This window comes from Cyanistes caeruleus, chromosome 6, assembly GCF_971803275.1.
Source record: "Cyanistes caeruleus chromosome 6, bCyaCae1.hap1.1, whole genome shotgun sequence".
Taxonomy (NCBI): domain Eukaryota; kingdom Metazoa; phylum Chordata; class Aves; order Passeriformes; family Paridae; genus Cyanistes; species Cyanistes caeruleus.
Window position 1 is genome coordinate 59193106 of NC_141706.1, and position 20294 is coordinate 59213399.

General features: G+C 37.6%; 1 protein-coding gene across 16 annotated transcripts in view; it reads right to left on the reverse strand.

The window, feature by feature from the left end:
• Positions 1 to 220: 220 nt before the first annotated feature.
• The window catches only part of PPP1R13B (protein phosphatase 1 regulatory subunit 13B), a 69167-nt gene continuing 49093 nt past the window's right edge, over positions 221 to 20294 (reverse strand). For 4 of the 16 annotated variants that reach the window (XM_086892533.1, XM_086892527.1, XM_023927459.2 and 1 more), the window contains 14 exons: positions 18312 to 18413; positions 17119 to 17293; positions 16542 to 16738; positions 14656 to 14820; positions 13697 to 13877; positions 11862 to 12017; positions 8946 to 9115; positions 7601 to 8102; positions 6307 to 7073; positions 4679 to 4816; positions 4468 to 4601; positions 3593 to 3759; positions 2615 to 2814; positions 221 to 1761 (listed from right to left, as the gene is read on the reverse strand). In XM_086892533.1, the coding sequence (XP_086748659.1) occupies positions 1720 to 1761; positions 2615 to 2814; positions 3593 to 3759; positions 4468 to 4601; positions 4679 to 4816; positions 6307 to 7073; positions 7601 to 8102; positions 8946 to 9115; positions 11862 to 12017; positions 13697 to 13877; positions 14656 to 14820; positions 16542 to 16738; positions 17119 to 17293; positions 18312 to 18368 (3051 nt within the window). In that variant the 5' untranslated portion in view covers positions 18369 to 18413 and the 3' untranslated portion in view covers positions 221 to 1719. The remainder of the gene's footprint in view (positions 1762 to 2614; positions 2815 to 3592; positions 3760 to 4467; positions 4602 to 4678; positions 4817 to 6306; positions 7074 to 7600; positions 8103 to 8945; positions 9116 to 11861; positions 12018 to 13696; positions 13878 to 14655; positions 14821 to 16541; positions 16739 to 17118; positions 17294 to 18311; positions 18414 to 20294) is intronic. The other 12 variants (XM_086892528.1, XM_023927460.2, XM_086892534.1 and 9 more) reach the window with 3 other exon arrangements.

The window sequence follows — 20294 nt, forward strand, 5'->3', positions numbered from 1 at the left end:
TTCTAAAGAAAACACTAATTTTAGTTCTAAGTTAATTTGTCCCAGTTGGAATACTGGGATACTGGTGGGTAAGCACATCTTCAGTGAAGCTGATGAAACAAGGAGGAAAGGTGGGTTGACAGCTGTAACCTTGGCAAGCTACAGTTAGTGTTTTCATGCAGACTCTGACCAAAACCACATCTACTGTCAAGACCTCTAGAAAGAGTGGAGAATGCAGCCATGCCTTAGCAGTACTTTATTGTGCACATTTACATTTTCTCTGAATTAGTGTATCATAGGCTCTTGAAATCATCACATTCATGTAGCAGATTCTTCAACAATAATACCCTTTCACTTTTCACCACAATATATACAGTTAATGCTGACCTGTGGTAAAAGCAAGTTACAGCACTGCAGAAATGGATATATAAATTATACACAGAACTTGTACATGAAGAGTTAATTAAATTGCATACTGTTAAATGGGAGAAAATTACAGGAAATATGGCTAAAACTTATAATGGGAAATTCAAAATATACTTCTGGTATATAAAATCATGTACAATTAAAACTCCAGTGAAGTGCCTGTTTGTGGGGTTTTTCTTTTTTTGCTTAAAACTACAATGTAGTGGAACAGGTTATTGCATAACTTGCCTTGGCAGCAGTTGTAGGCTGCCAAGAACCACAGAAACTGTCCTCAAATAAGCTATTGCCTTTCTTAAATCCTTCTCTAAACCTTTTTTCTTTCTTCTCCTCGACTTGGCATCTACACGACCCTCTTTCCTTTCCACTTCTATCCAGTCCTTCATATTTTCTTCTAGACTGACTCAGGCAGACTTCAGGTGACACAGTATAACCCTTACCAGACTCTTACCCTTTTCAACTATTGCACTTTCATCCCTGCAGACATACAAATCCCTTAAGCTGCTGCAACTTCAGTACTAACTGTTGTGTCCAGGCTGGACGAGCTTGGGGGGTTAGTAGGGGAACCTTTACATTCGTAGAGGTAACACCAGTGCTGTAGGCTGAATAATAAGAAAATAAAACACCAAGTGAAATATTGTGTAGGGTCTTTGAGAAGTGTACAAATCCTGTTGGTTTTGTTAGTTCTCTAGCTTGATTCTAAATGCAAATAATGCAAGATGCTAGACTAGGTAAAGCTTTTGTTGGGGTTGTCCAGGCTAGGATTTAAGTGTTGAGCATGTTGCCACCTAAAATCCTAGCCTATACCAAGCTTTGGTAACTACTTAATTATGCATGGAACAGGTGAAGATCTCGTGTCCTAGAACCCAAAGAGTTGATCGGTAATGAGAACTCAACATTCACTGGTATTGAACAGAAATACCCAAAATCCCGACATGGGACAGTTGCTGTGGGGGGTTGGAGCAAACTGACAGTGCATCTGCACTCTGCAAATGACACCTCTGAACATGGAACACAAGAAAGCTCCTACCACAGAACTCTGACTCAAAACACCGCGTTAGACGAGAGTTGGCGCAACACTGTCGGTAGTGGAGGTATCGCTCTCCTCATCAGTGCTGGGTCACACAGAAACGATCCTCATTTACAAACTGCAGATCTTGGAAATCCTGGATGCTGTCCATTTAACAAGAGAAAGCACCATTAAAACTAAATATCATAGTTTTATTTCTCTGTGTGAAATGATCAAAAATGATGGCTCCAGTGTATGTTCTAAGTTTCCAGTTACCAGCATGGTGCTGCACTGCTGTACAACTGAATTCAAGCAAGGGTTCGCTGTCGAGGTTTTATTCGTGGATATAACTAAAAAAAATAGAATAACAGTATTAGGCTTTGCATGGTTAATACCAACTTAAATAATTTATAACTGAGGGGTACTTATTAGGCAGAACTGGGTGGTGAAGTATTTTGGGGGGGTGAGGTTTTTGTAAGCTTGGGTGTGTTCTTGGGCAACTCCTGAAAAACAAGACGCAGGAGGAAAAGGGCTGATTTACTCCTGCCAATGGCAGCAACATGGCATGGCTGCTCTGAAAATGACGTGGTGCATTTAGCTCAAGATCCAGAACAGACAAAGGATGCTTTTACATAAGTACAAAAATTCCCTGTTGAGTACTCTAGAGAGCTTATTTCCTGCTCTGCAAGGTTCTCTTATGCATTTTGTCCTCAGTAGCTCTCTACTTAGTCACTTTACATTCCTGGCCTCTCGTGACAATGTCTGAGCAGCATAAATGATGTGCCCACAGTTGTCATCTTCAAGGCTCTTTCCTGTTCTAACACACACACATCTATCTTCCTATCTTGTGCCAGGTATTAAAAACATTCCCAAAGAATTACCTGAACCAAGGCTTCAAGCTGCCTAATAGAGTCACTGTGCTTTCCACAAGGGCTCTGTATTTTAGCCAAGGGGGAGAAAAAGTCTCATTAAAACAAACTATATTAAAGAAACTAACTTGCTCAATGACAACCAGCACCAATCTCCTAACAGTAGCCTCTTCTGTTTGTTTACAATGGCACAGAAGCCAGAGAGAATAAAGATAATCTGCTTTACACCACAGTGCTGTGGATGGTGCACAGAGGGATTCTGACCTAAGATCTATCTGCTGTTCCTACTTCAGGTGCATGTGAAAAATAGAAGGAAGAGTGTGAAAGAACTTACCCCCAGGAGGTTTTTAGGCACATAGCCTTCCTTGTCATTGAGGCGGGCCCACCACCACTCCGTTTCATTGTCATCCTTGCGCCTCAGAATAGTGATGGCATCGCCCTCATGGAATGACAGCTCATCATTGTTCTGGGCTTCATAATCCCACAGAGCATACACCACCCCTTTATTCATCACTCCCAGCTTCTCCTGCACTCCTGTTAACAACACCAGATGGTAAAATAGCCTCTTTGTCCCCTCTGAAATTTTTATTATTGACACAGTGGCCCATTAGTCTCCTGCTAATAACATTTCATGAACAGTTTTCAGCACTTTCATGATGAAATGTTGTCAGAAATTTAACTGCACGATATAAAAAAACCTTAGAGAGTATTTCAGAGAACGAGGTTTTCCTCTATTATACATGCCGTGGAAACTGCTTCCTACAGCAGGCCTTGAACGGGGACACTTGAGGCTTTTGGAATTCACACAATGTCAGATCTGACAGAGCCTTAATGAAGCTTAAATCTTCTGATGGAAATTAAAAATTTGTCTGCTCCATTGAAGTGCTTTTCTTGCAAAATATATTTTAATAACTAAGCACCTTCTGTAAGTTGATTATTCATAAAGTGTATTTCTTTCTTTGTGTGATCTGCTAGAAATGTGTGCATCTGGAAGTTAAAAGTCTCTCTTGTCAAAATACTTGACAGCTCAATGTTACAGTCAAACCTTCCTGTAGAAGCATTTCCTTGAAATGAAGCCAAATTAAAACTTTAAAAATCTTAAAATTTGAAGGAGCCTGCAAAGTAATTCAAAACCCAGAAGGACTAAGACCAACATCACAGGGAAAAGGTGATTCTGGTTTTAGCACTTGGAAAGCACAGGGGCATGATGGGCCTTATCATCCAGTCTGGGGCCTAAGCAGATGTTTCACACGGATCAGAGGGACGAATCAGGATGAATCTTAGAAAAGAGTTGATAAATGTCACAGCTTACCGTACAAAAACTGGGAACACTGAATATAACCTTCTTCCATCTCCTCACACTTGTCTGCAGCAGTTTCTATATCACTTATAGTTGAAGCAAAAATAGCTGCCCCAGATTCAACCAGCAGTTTACAGAGATGAACACTATTGCAAGAAGCTGCACAATGCAAGGGTGTCCTGAAATAAAGCAAAAAAAAGTACATGTGAAAAAAGAAGCTTCCATGAGTCCTAACTTTCATCTTGCCATGTAGAGCCTGTCTATTTTAAAAGGAAATTTTTCTTTATGTTTATAGTATATGTATGCATTGTCTAAAACCTGTCAAGCAGCTAGGGTGGATTTCAGGATTTACCTGACTCCAGTAAAGCCAAGCATTATGAAACAGATGATAGCAAAACTAATAATTTTCACAGCTTACAAAGCTGTGGGCGTAAAAGGGTATTTTCTAATACAAGGAAACCTGAAAGGTAAAACAAAGGTGAGGATTCACATTTCTCCCCCTAAAGACTTCAGGAATGCTACAACTACCTGTAAAGTGAGATTCTTCAAGAACACCTGTATCTGTAATGGGATCTATGATGAAGAAACTTAAGCAAATTAACTTTTGTCATTTGTTATTTATAGTTTAATTATTTCAGCATCTGAACAAGAAATGCCACTCTACCACTAATTATCACAAACTGTTGTCTGATTTATGGTTTAAGTGTGCTTGCTTGGGAAGCTGTAACCTTGCCTTTGAGTTCGTCTCCACCTACAGTTTAAAGAGTACTCATTTGCTGGAGATAAAGAGAAAGGAAATAGTTCCAAAAACAGGTCTCAGCTAAATTCTGAATGTGTATCTAAATGGTGCTTCTCCCAGATACTAGGTTAAAAATCTTGACACTTACCACCCATCACTATCTGCTGCATTTACATTTACACCAAAATCGAGCAGGAACTTCACAATGTGGTGATGACCAGCACACACTGCATTATGCAAAGGTGTGATGCCTTCATCATTTGGTTTACTGGGATCATCAACCTGTTGAAAACATAGATTAGTTCAGCACTTTCTTCTTCCTGAATACTGCATGAGGTTTCCATTGTTTAAAAACTTACCTCATATATGATTCGTTGTACCAGATCAAATTCACCCTCCAGAGAAGCATCTAGGAGGAGAGCCAAGGGATTGAACTTCACTCTCAAACCATGGCCTGTTCTTTCTGAGTTGGGTTTCTTCAAGTTGGTACGTTTTGTCTGGGTAGAGATGAAAGTTGGAAGGCATCATTTCAGGTTGTACAAGTAGAAAAATGATTCATTTATGAATCTTCCTTAAATGATATTTAGAACTATGCAATCATTTCTATTTAAAAGTCTCTAAATAAAAGGCTTGATACATTACTACATTTTATGCAGTGAAAAAATGAAAAAGCAAGCCAATATCATTTCAAAGCTTCTAATTAAAGATAATGAGTACAAGGAATGAAGTACTTAAGTCAGTGTTTTAAGCATCATCATCTTAATTGTATCTAATATAAGCTGTGCATATTACTGGTGGATTATCTGAGACACTGTGAAAACTTTTGCTTAGCCTGGAAAGCACCACACAATTAAGCCAGAGTCTGTACTTAGAGGAATCAATGCCTTGAATTAGCACGAGTCTCTGTGTTAGGTCAGGCCTGACAAGTTGGGAGTTTTGTTGTAGGAACGGAAAGTACAGAACATGAAGCTATTTTATGTGGCATTCTAGCAGGTGTTATCAGAAGCAGCATTTTCAAGATCTGAAGCACATTTAAATGTGTTTTGAGAATATTCTGGATCCCTTACATGTGTCCTTGTCACTTCCTGGGGAAAAAATAATCTATTACTAACTACAGATTTTATAGAATGCTTTTAGTCTCTAGCTCTGTAGGATCTGTTTTCACTTACGGTCCTATATAGGATGGCTATTTCAGTTTGGAAAATAAACCCTTCACATTATGAATAATATTAGTTGCTAGCATATCCCATTCTCCCAGAAGTATCCTGGCCCTTATGGGGCTCATGGAAAACCATACAAAGCCTTGTGTACACTGCAGTTAAATTCTCAGAGGAATGCAAGGTTCCTACCTGTATCTAAAAGTGAGGATGAACCTTGGTTTCAAAGAGTGAGTGATACCACAACAACAAAGAATAAGATCCAGTTTTTTCCTGTATTTTTCAATTCTCCAAATGTGGTAGATTTTAGTAATGGCAAGTGTTTAAAAGATTTTAGTGCAGCTGGAGGATGGACTTTGGAAGCAATTCAAAGTATGTGACAAGCTCATTAGAAGAACATTTCTGCTATCACGAGCCAGCTGTGCAGCTGCTGGAGTTAGCCCGGGTCTATTTTCTCTGAGAGGTCAAAAGCAGTGCAGTTTCCCCCGAACAGCTATTTCAGCTTGTCTGCAAATGAAAAAGCTTCCCACTGACATAACTATTTGTATGAAACTAAGGGTAAGCTATCTTTTAACGCCTGGACAAATACATACACAGCCTCCGGTTACCTGTTCGCCTATTTTCCTTATTAAGCAGCTAGAGTAGTAAAGAATCTAATCCATCAGAATTCTCCCTGGAACTCTCCTTTTTTTTTGTTTTCTTTCCTTTTAATATCATGAGACTTAAAGTGCAAAGATACCACTGAGCACAAGCTCAGCATATTCCAGTTATGATTAAGCACAAAGCTAATTTTGTAGTTTACGAAGTTGTTCTATTGCTTTATTACTTACTGGAGGAAGTGGAGGAGGAAGAGGAGGTGGCAAAGGAGCTTCATCTTCTACTGGAGAACTGGCCTCTGGTGTGGGACTGGGTGACTGCTCAGTAGAAGGAACTATAGCAAGATTGTTGTTGTTGTCTTCAGTTGTCTCAGGTGTTTGATTTGTGGTTTCAGTGCTTATCAGCTCCTCGGTAGCGGGAGAAGGTAACTCATTATCATTGGCATCTGACGAAGGGGGTGGTTCATCAGGGACAGGAACTGTAGGTTGCACAGGGATTGGTTCTTCAATATTGCCATTGGTGCTGGCGTTCCCATTATCAACGTCAGCTAAGTTGCCTATGAAGTCCTGTGGATTGCTTGGCTGATAAAAAGGAGCACTTTCTATCCCTCCAGCCAGGGTATTAAAGCGCTGATACAATAATTTTTGTATATTGGGTCCACTCGGTCCCTCTGGCTCAGTGATGGAGCTGCGTTTCTTTAACGGCCTCGGAGCATTAGCCAGTTTTCTCCTCAGAGCCTCGAGGTCAGCATCACTCTGATACCGTAGGGGTGAGTGCACAATTGGGGTGAGTTTAGTAGGACTGAGAGGACGGGGAATGTTTTCCACATTGCTGTTTTCACTGGGTGGTGGGGCATTTTCCAGCTCTTGATCTTTTTCAGTGACCTCGGTCTGAGGCTGAGATTGTGGCTGTGAGGGAGACTGGGCAGGCAAAGAGCCATGGAGGAATGGCAAGGGTGAGGGAGAGGTTGAACCAGACTGTAATACAGGTTTTCCATAAACTGAAGAAAAGAAAGATGGAAAACAGTGAAGAGCTGTTCTTAAATTGTATAACAAAATATTTATAAATAAACTATTGCTACTTGTTAGATACTAATACAGAAAGAAAAAAAATATTGTTCTGGGGACTGTCAAAACAGAAATAAATACTTACCTATTGGTGATGCTGATGCTTCTTACAATTATAAGCTACAAGTAGCATCTGGAATCTTTTTCCTCTTTCATGAGGAAACAGTAAGAGAAGAAAAACTCTCTTACCTAGATACTGTTTTTTCAACTTATTTATCAAAGTATTGGTAAAGTATCCAATCTATATTGTTCCAATTGCATCTTGTTTTAAAATGAAAGGTTAATCAATTCATACTTATTGATAACCTCAAAAATATATTGGATGACTTTGCCGCTATGCTGCATGCACAAAAATAACTTTCCTCACACATACAGACAAGTTTTCCAAACTGATAAGTCAACTAAACCAAGAAAGTAGATCTTAATGTACTTCAAAGAAAAAAAGCAAAATATATTCTACCTGCTTTTACTGACTTATTTAAAGTATTGTACACAGCTTGCTGGTAATTCTTTGGTGGTGTTGCTTGCTGAAGATACACTGAGTAGATGGAACTGGAATTCACTGTCTGTGGCCCTTTTCTGGGAGACTGAGGTCTGGATCCTTTATCAGCAAGAAAAGGTCTGATTGCCACAGTCAAAGGCAGTTCTGGTCTGCCCTCTCCTCCTGGGAATAAGGGGGGACCAGAGGGTTGATACGTGGGGCTTGGAGGGACCGAAATTCTCTGCTGGATCTGCTGTGAAGAGCTGGGCTGGTGCGCGTTGCTGGGTGGCGGGAGAGGAACCGGCCTTTGCCGATTTGCTATACTGGTGCCAGGCCTGGGCAGGCTGCCATCCTTCCTTCTTTCTAGAGAGTTTGTAGAACCTGTTCCTAAGGGAACTGGGCTTGGATAGGTCCCATAGTTCTGAGGCAACTGCTTGCTTACACCAGGAACTGTTGGTGGCACCTTCCCCAGGTCAAGACCCTGTGTAAGAACAATAAATAATATATACCATTTAATTAAATAAAGTACTTCTGAGCAAGAATATCAACAACATACCATACTAGAAATCTTGTGGGACAGCAAAGGAGGCAAAACAAACCATTTGTGTTCCTTTATCACTAGATATAATTCTGGGTTTATCAGAGGATCTCATCATACCTCAGACAAAGGCCACTGTTTAAAGGCACCTTCAGTTGTAACACATTCATATCAATTCAAAACTATTTGCATACATGCAAAGCCTGAGTCACTTGTTCTAGGTTCCAGATCTCAGTGCCTAGTTGATAACATACTTGAAAACATATGCTGTCAGAGTTTACCAAAACAACTTAAAGACCAAGTCCTTATTCTTTAGAGATTATACTCTTAAAGAATTCATAAAGTACTAGCACAACAGTGCAGACAGATACCACTAGTGGACTCACTTAAGGATGGATTTAATGACTTCTTTTTTGAGATTTTTATGAGAAAAATAGTACACTGAAATAGTAATAATCTCTACAAAGCAAAAAGACTAAGATATGAATTAGAAATACATGAAGGAGGGTGGAGAGGATTAGGAGAAGCATAGAGAGAAAAGGGGAGATTAGATATATAAAAGGAAGGAATACAAAGTTCTGTAGTTGAAACAAACCCACACATTTGAATGTGATAAAAACAGAAAGGAATGGAAGAAATACAAAGGTAATTTTGTTTATGACTTTTAAAATAAACAGCAGCAGGGAAATGGAATGTGTATCTAATTGAAGTGAGTTCAGCTATGAAAGCCAAAGGTTCATAATTTCAACAAAGCAGATCTATAAATATATCACAGATGAAACTCACCAGCTTATCAGTACTTCCTAATACTGAAGTTGGCAAGGGCTGGCTGGATATTGTTCCTTGTTTTAAAGCAGTATCCATGCTTGATTCTTTCCAGTCTGTGCTGGAGATCTGAGGGGGTTTTACCACAGGGGCTGAGCTCTGTTTAAGTATCGGCCAATTTCCATCATTAGCTTGAAAACAGACAAAAATACTAGATTAAAGATAATCTATACTAGCATTGCAAACAAGCAAAACATGTGAAATAAAACAGCTGAGATTAGAATGGGATTAGTTTTATTCTAGAAGTGAGATAATTATGATAAGTATATTAATAATCATCTCATTACTATGGGATGATTATTAATATTTGATTCAGAAATCAATACTGAAAGCCAAATCACTGCATAGAATGTGCTGTTCACTACCCTTTAATATTCAAATAGCATTGAAAATGTCTATAGAAAAAATGCAATTAAAATTTTAGCTTGAGTGTTGCATAATCTGCTATTAAAAGGCAAACAAATTCAGAGCAGCAATCTGTACAGGAACACTTCATCAACACAATTCTTTGGGTACTATCCAGAGACACTGTCAAATGACACTAAATGTTAAGTCGATGTAAGCCCCGAGTGGACTTACTCCAAATTTAAACTGTGGTTACCAGATTCATTCACCCATAACAGGATGAAAAAACTCCCTTCAACAGCAGGGTGGAACAAAAGCACACATTCCTTTGCTGGAAGTGGTGGTTAACTCACCTTTTGTTTTTCCTCAACATACTCACCTGATAAAAATTGCCCCAGAGATTTAATATTAAATAAATTTATGAAGTCAGCTGACAACTTTAACTCACAGTGTCGACACAAGTCATGGGCTTTTATCTTCATCATATGCAAAATATCATGCACAGCTGCACATAAACTGAGGCAACAAATCCTTAATGAAATCCTAGATGCATTGATGTTACTTTATTAACTGTGTGAGACTAGTTTCAGTTCTCTAAGTAAGCAAAAGAGTTTAAGTAGCCTAATAATTAGATATGGTATATAGTAACTAAATAGATCCCATGTTAGCTCATAAGGATTTGATTTGCCTTTACAAGATTAAATTTCAGGCATCTCTTCCTCTAAGGAGACTGGAGATCATTCCTCCATCCCTATGGCTTGTAATTGTTGTAGTGGAGCATTTAAATCAGTAAAGATGATGTGCAACACATAATTGACTTGAGTACAGGATAGCAGCTAAAATGCAGGGGGATCGGACATGTGTGGAGATTCAATGAGATTTCTGGATGCCACAGTAATGCAGTATCAAATGAAAATCAGGTATTTAGAGGCCAGGTTTCCTATTTCAGTTCTAAGCCTCTAGAAAACAGAATCTGCCTCTAGAAAACTGACTCTCTGTCTAGTATAGTAGACAGTCTCAAAATAAGCTGCATAGGAACATTCTAATGAGAGTGGATTTTCCATCACCACTCTACTTTCTACCCACAAGCCTTTGTTGAGTATCTCAAAGCAGGATTAACACTTGCATATTTTTACACTGAGAATACAGTATATAGTCCAGAAATCACTTTTCACACTTGCAAACTGCCAGGAAGTAACATAATGAGACCCAGTTTCAATACTGTCATTATCCAAGAGCTGAAAATGTGGGTTTTGTTTGCCATTGTTTCTAATCATCAACCAAGAGCAAAAACCAGAAAGATGTCTAAACACTTAGGCTCTAAATAATGGCAAATTTTCCAACTGTGCACTGAATTAATGCTTACTGTACAAAATACACAAGACATTCTGTACTTCTAGTAAGGTTACAGTTCAGTAAAACCTTTGTTTTGAAGATCAGTGAAAGGTGTTATAATTGATTCATGCTAAACATGAAAGCGTCTGGATCTATAAGTTTAGTTATGAGGAAAGCACTTACAGAACAACAGCAAAAGACATGACAAATTTAAACATCTTACCTGCAATTTCAACACTTTTCTATTAGAAAGACAGATACACGAAAACTTATTGTAATCAGGATGTTTATCCCCAGATTCTGAGGTAACAGACTAGAACTAAATACAGACTCTCTCTTCTCTCTGACCTACAGTGTGAGGCTGGGGAGTCACTGGCACAAATTGTCCAGACAAGTTGTGGATGCCCCATCTCTGGAGGTGGTGTTCAGGGCCAGGCTGGATGAGGCTTTGAGCAAACTGGTCTAGGGGGATCTGATGCCAACACCGTCCTGACAAGGCCACCCCAGCTCCTGCTCTCAGCACACCCACAGCCAACTGGCTCCATCTTCCCCTCCAAATGCACCCCCTTGCCTGTGCCTGTAAATGTAACACCCAGTGTATTTCAGCTCTCACCAGGCCACTGTGCATTTACATAAATAAGACAGTGACACACAGACACAAAAGGATTTGTGCATTTTCTCTGACTTTACCTAAGGTATTTGTAGGTCTGGATCCAGAATACTTACTATAGCAACTGAAGCATGCTCGAAGTCCAGCAAAACTGGGTATTGGCTTGGACAGTGTGAGCTTCTATCCCAGCTCTGGGGTCAGTGCAACACGGAAACTTGAAGTTTCCCACAAAGTAACTCAAACTCAGCTTGTATTTTATACATCTATCCAATCCAAAATACACTAAAGCACTCTTTAGTGATTGCTAGAAATTTCTAACATTTAGAAAATGTTGAGGTTTTTCAAAGAAGGAAACTCATCCCTGATACACTACTCCAGTACTCCTGGGATAAATTTGCTGCAAATCTGTTTCCTTCAAAGATGAAAAGCAACTTCTCAACCAATTTACATTTCAACAGCATCTTCTACACGCCAGACCACAACACAAGTTCTAAAGATGCTGTTTAATATGCATCTGTGTGCAAGAGCTCAGATGACCATATTAAAAACTGAGTTCTTAGCTAGCCAGAGATCTTCTATGGACTCACAGTGCTGGGTGTCAAACAGAGTAGGTGCCAGGCGGATGACATTGTGAACAGCAGACTGAAGAGAAGTGGGAGGTGACAGAATAGGATCCACTATTATGTCTAAATCAGAAACCTTCCAGGTGTCTGGAGATTTTTTCACACACCCACAGTCTGTCTCTACCGGACGCACCAAGGCAGATCCAGTTACACAGAAAAAGAAAGAAAAAAGTGGTGGAAAAATTATAAAAATGACAATGGAGAACATTAGAACAGGAACACTCAGATAATGAGAAATAAAAGCATGACAGTTGAAATAAATTCTCAATTTCTTTTCTTTCTGGAAGCATATATGCTGCTGCTTAGATAAATCTATTTTACAGAACTTCATTCAAGTACCTTCAAAATAATAAATACAAAGTCAGTCCTAAGGCAGAATAATTACTTTCATAATATTAGAAGTCCCTAGGTAGGTCTAGAAGCGGGTATATATTTTTTGGGAGGTTGATATTACAAAATTGTGGTTTTTAGCTGGTAAACTTTAAAGTGTCCTTTTTCATATGTGGAAGAAGGATCTATGAATCTTCACCCCACAATTAAGTCAGTCCATATTCTTGAGACTTTCCCATAAAACCACAGTGATGGGTTTGTAAAGATTTTGAATACTTTTAGCTGATAAAGGTACTGCTAAATCACTAATATCAATCGGAAAGACTGGGGTCTTTTTTTTAAGTTCTGTTTGGCCAGTTCTACTTCCTGACCTTGGGGTTTTTGAAGGGAGCATTTCCGACATTCTTTCCTACAGAGAGGTTCAGGTTGTCTTCCCTCCATCTTTTCCTCCCATCTGGAAAGCATGACTGAATTTTTCTGGAATATTCAATTTTAAGTACTTGAATGTATGCGAATATTCCAGCAGCTTTGGCATCCTAGTCATTCATTCCTAGCCCCTTTTTGATCTCTCCTAGGAGACCAGGTAAAACAAGCCCTGTGGTTAGACCAATGGGATTATGCATTTTTATTTGCATTATGTATATTTCCTAGCTTATCATTTCTTAAGAATTCTGATTTTTCTAAGGTATGAGCAGACAGGTAAGATTTTCTAGAACTGAGAACTTAAGGCACAAATACGACCTGCTTCCTTCAGTCTACAACACAAATTAAATAATAATTCTATTTTATATCGTAGATGGAATTATTAATCATGGGAGACATGGGAGCCAATTTCAGACACAAAGTTCTGGGGAGTTCTGGAGGGGCACCTTCTTCACTAAATTGGGCAGAAACAAGTAAACAGTATCAATATTATGGTTATTCCATTTCAGAAATGCTTCAAGGACCAAAAATTCCCACATTTCAGATGGAACAAAAACCTCTCATAGTTTTATTCCATTTTCCTATATAGTGTCCTTCTGAGGAGTATTATTATCTACTTACTAGCCTTTTTTTACTTGACAAAAAGCAACATACTGTAAATAATTATTTAATTCCACAAAGTTGATTTCATTATTATATTCAAACACACAAACTAACTGAAAAAGCTATTAAAGACACAACATAGAATCTGTGAAGAAAACACGCTCATTTTAGGGATGTACCAGCCAGTAAAATTTCAAAGAAAACACTCAATTTCCTACAAAATATTCATGGAAAGAAGCAAAAGTGCCACAGATCAACTGACTGATGTCCACTTCACAGAACTGGATACAATACAGAACAATACAGAATAGTATTAACACATCTGAAACTTGCCTCCTCTCCTACACAACTTATGCCAACACTAGGGTCTTGTAAGATTACTCCTTTTCTTTATTGGCCCTTTTCAAACCATATGTATTAATAAACATCACACAAGTACTTACCAGACTTTGATCTTCCATGTGTTGAGTTGGGAGCAATGGTGAGAGACTGTGGCTTAACTGGATCTACTGGTACAGCGTAAGTGCCAGCACTTGGAACTTGGATGTAAGGTCCTACCGCTGCCACCCTTCCTGAAGCACTCAGGGACGACTGGGGCGATGAAGTTCCATTAATACGATTCAACTGAAAACAATCAGACAAATTGAACCGTGAATGTCCATTTAATCTAGACCTTTCTGCATGAACGGGGAGGTCTAAACTTAATTATCTAGAACCATGCACTGTAGTTAGGACACCTTAATAATGAAGTTACCATACTCTGTGCTTCTACTAAAAGACAAAAAACAAGTAGTAGAAAGCACAAATTTTATTCCTTGAAATCAACACCTCAAAAACATACATCTCTTGTAGATACTTTTGTCTCTGCAAGGTGTCTTTCACTGAGCCTTTCTCAAGCAAATGGTCTAAAATGAGTTCTTAAATGATCAAATATGTATGTGCAGAGTTTTTTTAAAGCAATACCTCTAGCTAATAATTATGAAAATGCAGAATTCATATCTTAAAATCTTTCTGAAGCTCCAGACAACTATTAAGCTTAACTTTATCAAACTCTTTATATTTTTATCTATTTTACATACTGGAAGATAATATTTTATACAACCCAATTTTTTAATGCATTCATGCTTTTAAACATATAGCACATAGTCATACTTTCTTTACTAGAAGTATAAACATTTCTGATTTTTAATATAGTATTGTTTGTGCCATAAAGAAAAATAAAAGCAAACATATTCTTCTTACAGTTTTTGCATATCTATGAGAAGCCTTAAAATAGTTTTAAGAGACCTGCTGCTTTTATCATAGGTAACTGTATTACTCGAGTGGGACAAAGTGAGATTCTATGTAGTTTTTATAGGCCCTTGATAAACTGAAGTGTGGCCCTTTTAACAGTTTATCTTACAGGAATGTTTTCTTTTTGACGTGCCTCAACTTTTTTCTTGTACAGTCGTTCGCGCAGCTCATTGATTCTCTTGTCCATCATGGCCACCTCCATATTGCGCTTGTTTAGGAGTTCTTTCTGCTGCTGGAGCTTGGAGTTCTGCTCCTGGTTAAGCCTGTTACGGATCTTCAAAAACAAACAAAAGAACAAACCAAAAAACAAAACCATAAAACCCCACTTGTTAGGACAGTTCTCATTCTGCCTCTTGGTAAGTTGGTTTTTAATGCTGTGTTAAAAAAATCCAAAGGAATTTGGATCAACAACTTGTTCTAATGTCTCTAATTTACAATTCCACGCATCCTGTCAAGGTAGCATTTGCAATCATGAACAACTCTTAGAAGAAAACAGTGAAAAAATGTCCTAAAAAACTAGTGGATGCCTATTAAATACATACAGACTGCATCCCATTTATAGAAAATGGATTTAGGAATTAGGCAGAAAGACATTTCAGAAAATTCTACTGTGAAGAATGAAATCACAGAAAATGTTTGTTTAAAGCTATGCTTACCCAGGAGAGTCTGTCTATCATGAAAACTATTTCTGTAACAGAAATTATGCTATTGATTCTGTTTCCAGTTCCAGACAAGACTTTATGATGTCTGGAAGGGGTGTTAGCAGAACTGCTAGTGCAGAGACTGGGCACAGATTTTCCTCTCTGCATGGGGATTAAACTGAAACCTTCACAGCAGTTTTCCAGTAGATTATGAGGTGGATTACCTTTATGGTTTAAATCAACCATGACACTCTTTATAATTATTTCTCTTGCTTTGCCATTGGCATTTTTTCATACCTTTAATAACTGAAACATTGTCTCAGTATTCCAATTTTCATGGTAATGTGACAAGCAAAAAACAACTGAGGCAAATTTAAGTCTTGATAAACACATATGGGATCATTATGAAGCACAAGAGAAATCTTCATCTACTGAGCATCTTTGCACTTAGAAATACTCAAAGGCATATATGCCTTGTATACATGGGGAAGGGGGAAAAATAGAAAAAAAGCACACTTATTCCTATTGCATGAAAACAGGATTAATTAATTTCTATGCTGTATTTGCTCATCTAAATAAATGAGAGTAATTTTGAAATTTAAATTAATTTTAAAAAATTAAATATATTAGAGCTGTTTCCTTGATCACAATAAAGCACATGAGTAAATAAAAAAGCCCTTAAAATTCTGATACATTAGCACACAATTTGACAGAATTTCAATGTAAACTGGATACTTCACTCCTCACATGAGAACTACACTCTAGATATAACAATCTTCTTGGAGGAGATATGCAATATTGATGCAGGGAATACTGTGCGAATATACTGCAACTATGGTGCACTATACAGTGCAGTTTTCATTTTTGATTACTCTATTAAAATGTGTTATTTAATTCCTATGTATTTTGCTTATTCACACCAGGCAATATAGCTGTATCTTCACAAAACACTTATAAAATTACAGTCACATCTCCAAGTTAAGATCATATCTAATTGAGCTTTTTATACCCAGATCAGTGCATAATAGAAAAGAACCAAAATTAGTTTCCCAAAATTTTTTTGAGAGCAAATTATAAATTATGTGGACATTCAGTATGTCTAGGGGCTGAAAAATGCCCTTCAAAACACTTGCACACTTTGTGTCATCACATATATAAGAAACAAAATAGTTTTTAAAGCTAATGAAGTTCTTTCTTATAAAAGGCTGTATGCCAATTACAACCTCACACATTAACAGCATTCCAGCACATTACTTTTATGAGGTGTAACAGACCCAAATCGCCACTCACAAGAGCAGTAATACAACTTTTAAAATCTACTGTTGTAATCCAAATAGCATATTTTGTTACTTACCTGTAGCTCTTGATACAACTTCTTTAATTCTACTGCTGCAGGCCCTGTCATTTGTCCATTGTATGACTGAAACCCATTCAGTTTCCCTTTCCTTAAATCCTCCAGTTGCTGAGTGAGTTGATCCACTTTTAACACTGCAGCCTGCAACTCCTGCTGCTTTTCCTGGAACATGGCACTTATATGCTCAATTTCAGTTGCTAAAATTAACAAGATAAGAATAACAAAAAACAACTAAATAAAGCAGAATTGTTATTTTTTTAATTCTACAAGTACTAATAAACACACCAGAATAGCTTTACATCTAAAATATATATGAAATATTTGTATTGCAAATTTGCTACCAGTCATAATATTTCTGAATACTTACAGAATAGACTTATTCTGACTTTATGTTTGACAATATAAAACTAACAAAAGGTTCTGTCACATAAAAATTTCGTGGAAATCCAGAACCTCCATAAAACAAAAAATGTTGTACCTGAAAACCTGCTTCAATGCTATACTGACTTACAATATAGCATTATTTGCTAGTCATGCAGTCAACAGTAAATTTAAATAAATTAAGAATTCCACATACACAAATTGCCATTCATCATCTTGCTGTAGTCCACTTGTCCTCTCATGGCACGAATTTTTTTCAGCTTTGTCTCCTGGGTTTCAACACGTTCTTTAAGTTTTTGAAGCTTTTCACTCTCAGAAACAGACTGCTGCTGGCGACGCTCTTGCTGCTTCAGGTAACGCAAACGTTGTTCCTGACAGAAGGAGGTTTCAAACAAGAGATATCTGTTACCCATTTATTTAAAAAAAACCCAACACATTAACTTGGAAAACCCTTTAATTTTGATCAGGTTTTCTACTTCCACAAATGAGAAAATGTTACATTTTGTTGAAATATGTACCAGTCCTACAAAAAACTTTTTAACATCAATTATCAAATCTGTTTTAGAGCAGAGATTCAAGATTTTTTATGACAAAAAGTATAATATTTACATAGATATGTGAATACAGCCCCAGCCTGAACACTCATTCAAATACATCTGTGATGCTTCCTCTGGCATTTGTTTTCTGCCACTATTAACAGTTTTCTTGCTGTTGGCAAAATAAATTTCCAGTGCTGTTACCCGGCTTCCCAAAGATGACAAAGTATGTCCAACAGACCATTTTAAACAAAATGACCTGCTGTAAAAAAATGTTTCAGTTCTAAATAATAGTTCTTCTGCTGGGCACACTAGGAAAAATATTTTTTTTAGTATTATTTCTATCAAGGAAGAACAGAACCAGTAGGTTGACTCCTAGGTACTCGAAGTATCAAAGGTATGCTGTATAGTACTTCAAACAGCATCAACAACATCAGAACCATTAAGCCCCCTCCCCACTCTGCAAACATACTTAGGTTCTGTCTCTGAGACTTGGAAATGCAATACATAAATTTTTTTGAATTTGGCGTATTCTCATCTCACATGATTACCGTACTGGAGTGAATGAGCCACTAAAGATGAACTGGAGTCAAGCCTGTTCTGCCAAAGATCATGAAGGGGGCCACACAAGAGATAAGCCCTGGAAATATTTTTATAAAGACACATGACATAGGTTGTTCTAGCAGTATTTATGCCAAAAGACTGTGCATTGCCTAGTGATTATTCTGGTAAAATGATGGATTTCTCAAGCTATTTCTTGAGCTTAACTGAAATGACTTAAGAGTATTTTTCTCTATCCATGAAACTTATGCTTGCATATATTGAAAAAAATTGGTCTGTATATAATTATTACCTTAGCAACCAACATTTGCTGTTGATTTTCAATCTGTTGCTGTTGTCGGGCAGCCATATCTTGCAGTTCAGAAAGAGTGAGCTCAACACGTGGATTCCCAACCTGCAGAATAGAAAATGTTCCATGAATGTGTTGGTGTATATCAGGGCATCCTAACCAGACATCCTAAACCCCCACTCCTCAGAGGTAGGTTAAAGGCTCCTCCCAAGTCCTCAGAGAAAGAGGAATGATGGGCACCTGTGAAAGAGTGAGGAACATCAGAGCAGAATGGGGGGACACAGACCATGCAGAGTGGCAGAAAAAAGCAAAAAGTGGAAAAGTGGATGGAGATGAGAACACTAAGAGACAAAACAAACAAGAGAAAAAAGAGCCCTTATCCTACATATTAGTCCTCTCTGTTATTTGGTAGCACCAGCACAAGTCCTGGTAATGCACCGTGATAACACACATGCCAGCAGGTATTTTAGGCAGTAAGAGAATCTGAACCTGCTTTCCTTTCATAATATTTTCAGCATAACTGCCTTGGCAGCTCAAACTGCTCGTTCACATTATTTACCTAACACAGGACAAGACCACATGAGAACCCTTGATGAAGGGTCACTAAGCTCACATTCAAAGATGGGAAAAATTCTGACAAATTTGGGCCATTAAGGGTGAGGATCTGTAACAAAAACAGACAAAACGGTCTGTAAAAGTGAAGGAAAGTAAAGCTGATCCCCTTCAGATATTTAAGAGGCTATTTGAATGAAATGCAAAGTATTAGAAATGCTTTCTCACTCCTTTTGCATTTCAAAACTAACACAAGCTACAAAATTAGGATAGAGACACAGATGATGAAAATTCTTTAAAATTCATACCATGTGTGTGACCAAATCTCATGTGTTTTAAAAAATGAACGCATTGTTTCAGTATATCCATAATTCTATCAAGAAATACAATTTACATTTATACACTAAATTACTTCAACCACACTCCTTTGTATGCAATCTCAAGAAAGAGAGTACAATGTATCAAGAAATATTTCAGAAGCTGACACTTGCTACTCAGAAAACCAAAACTCATAACCTTAGAATTGCAGGGCGTAACCACAACTTCATAATTTCCACGAAAAGAAAATACCAGTTTCAAAGTATTTACACATAATTCAGTTAATTTATTGGATCAATGTAAAAGCTGGACTACCACACTCTAATAATTCAGTAAACAATGTAATTTTTTCACCAAATTACATGACTACACTATTAGTAAACCAAATAAAAACTACATCACTTGCTACCCCCAATACAGTCAATATTGCTGGAAAAAAAAACATTAAATATTTTGGCTATATTGATAAATAATACTGTTTCAAATGCTTATAAAATGGAATGAGGTTTGAACATTTTACAGACATACCAAAAAAAAACCCCTCAAACCAAAACAACCTCCCAGTGCCCAAAATTTTTTGTATATCAAATTATGGATTTGATCACACCTGATCGCATAGGTAAAGCTATTTAGCTCCTCTGCTTTTCTGCGCCCACCCTACTGATGCCCTAGTGATGCACAGACTGCAGTACTTGGACTTTACTCTCAGAAACATCTTCTTGACACCACATTATCTCAGGCACTATGAATGGCTTTTTCCATATTTCTACATCAAATTCCTACGTAAGTATCAGCTCTCCAACCAATGCACAATATAGAACTGTTTCTTTAAGCTTCATTTAGGACAGGAAAATACCATTTGTTTTAAAGTAACTGAATTATTTTTTTTCTACCTGAATTAGTATTTCATGTTGCTGCATATAATCTTTCAAGTAAGAAAAACATCTCAAGGTCAATCACTAAAATGAGCCAGATTTGGATCACTAACTCTTAAAGCTGCTCCATCTTGGCCATATGATACAGACATGCCAGCTAAAATGTTTAGGTAACGTTATTGTCCCAGTTTGAATTTCCCACTGAGTAAATTATGAAGTGAAAGTATAATGCTTGCTGGAA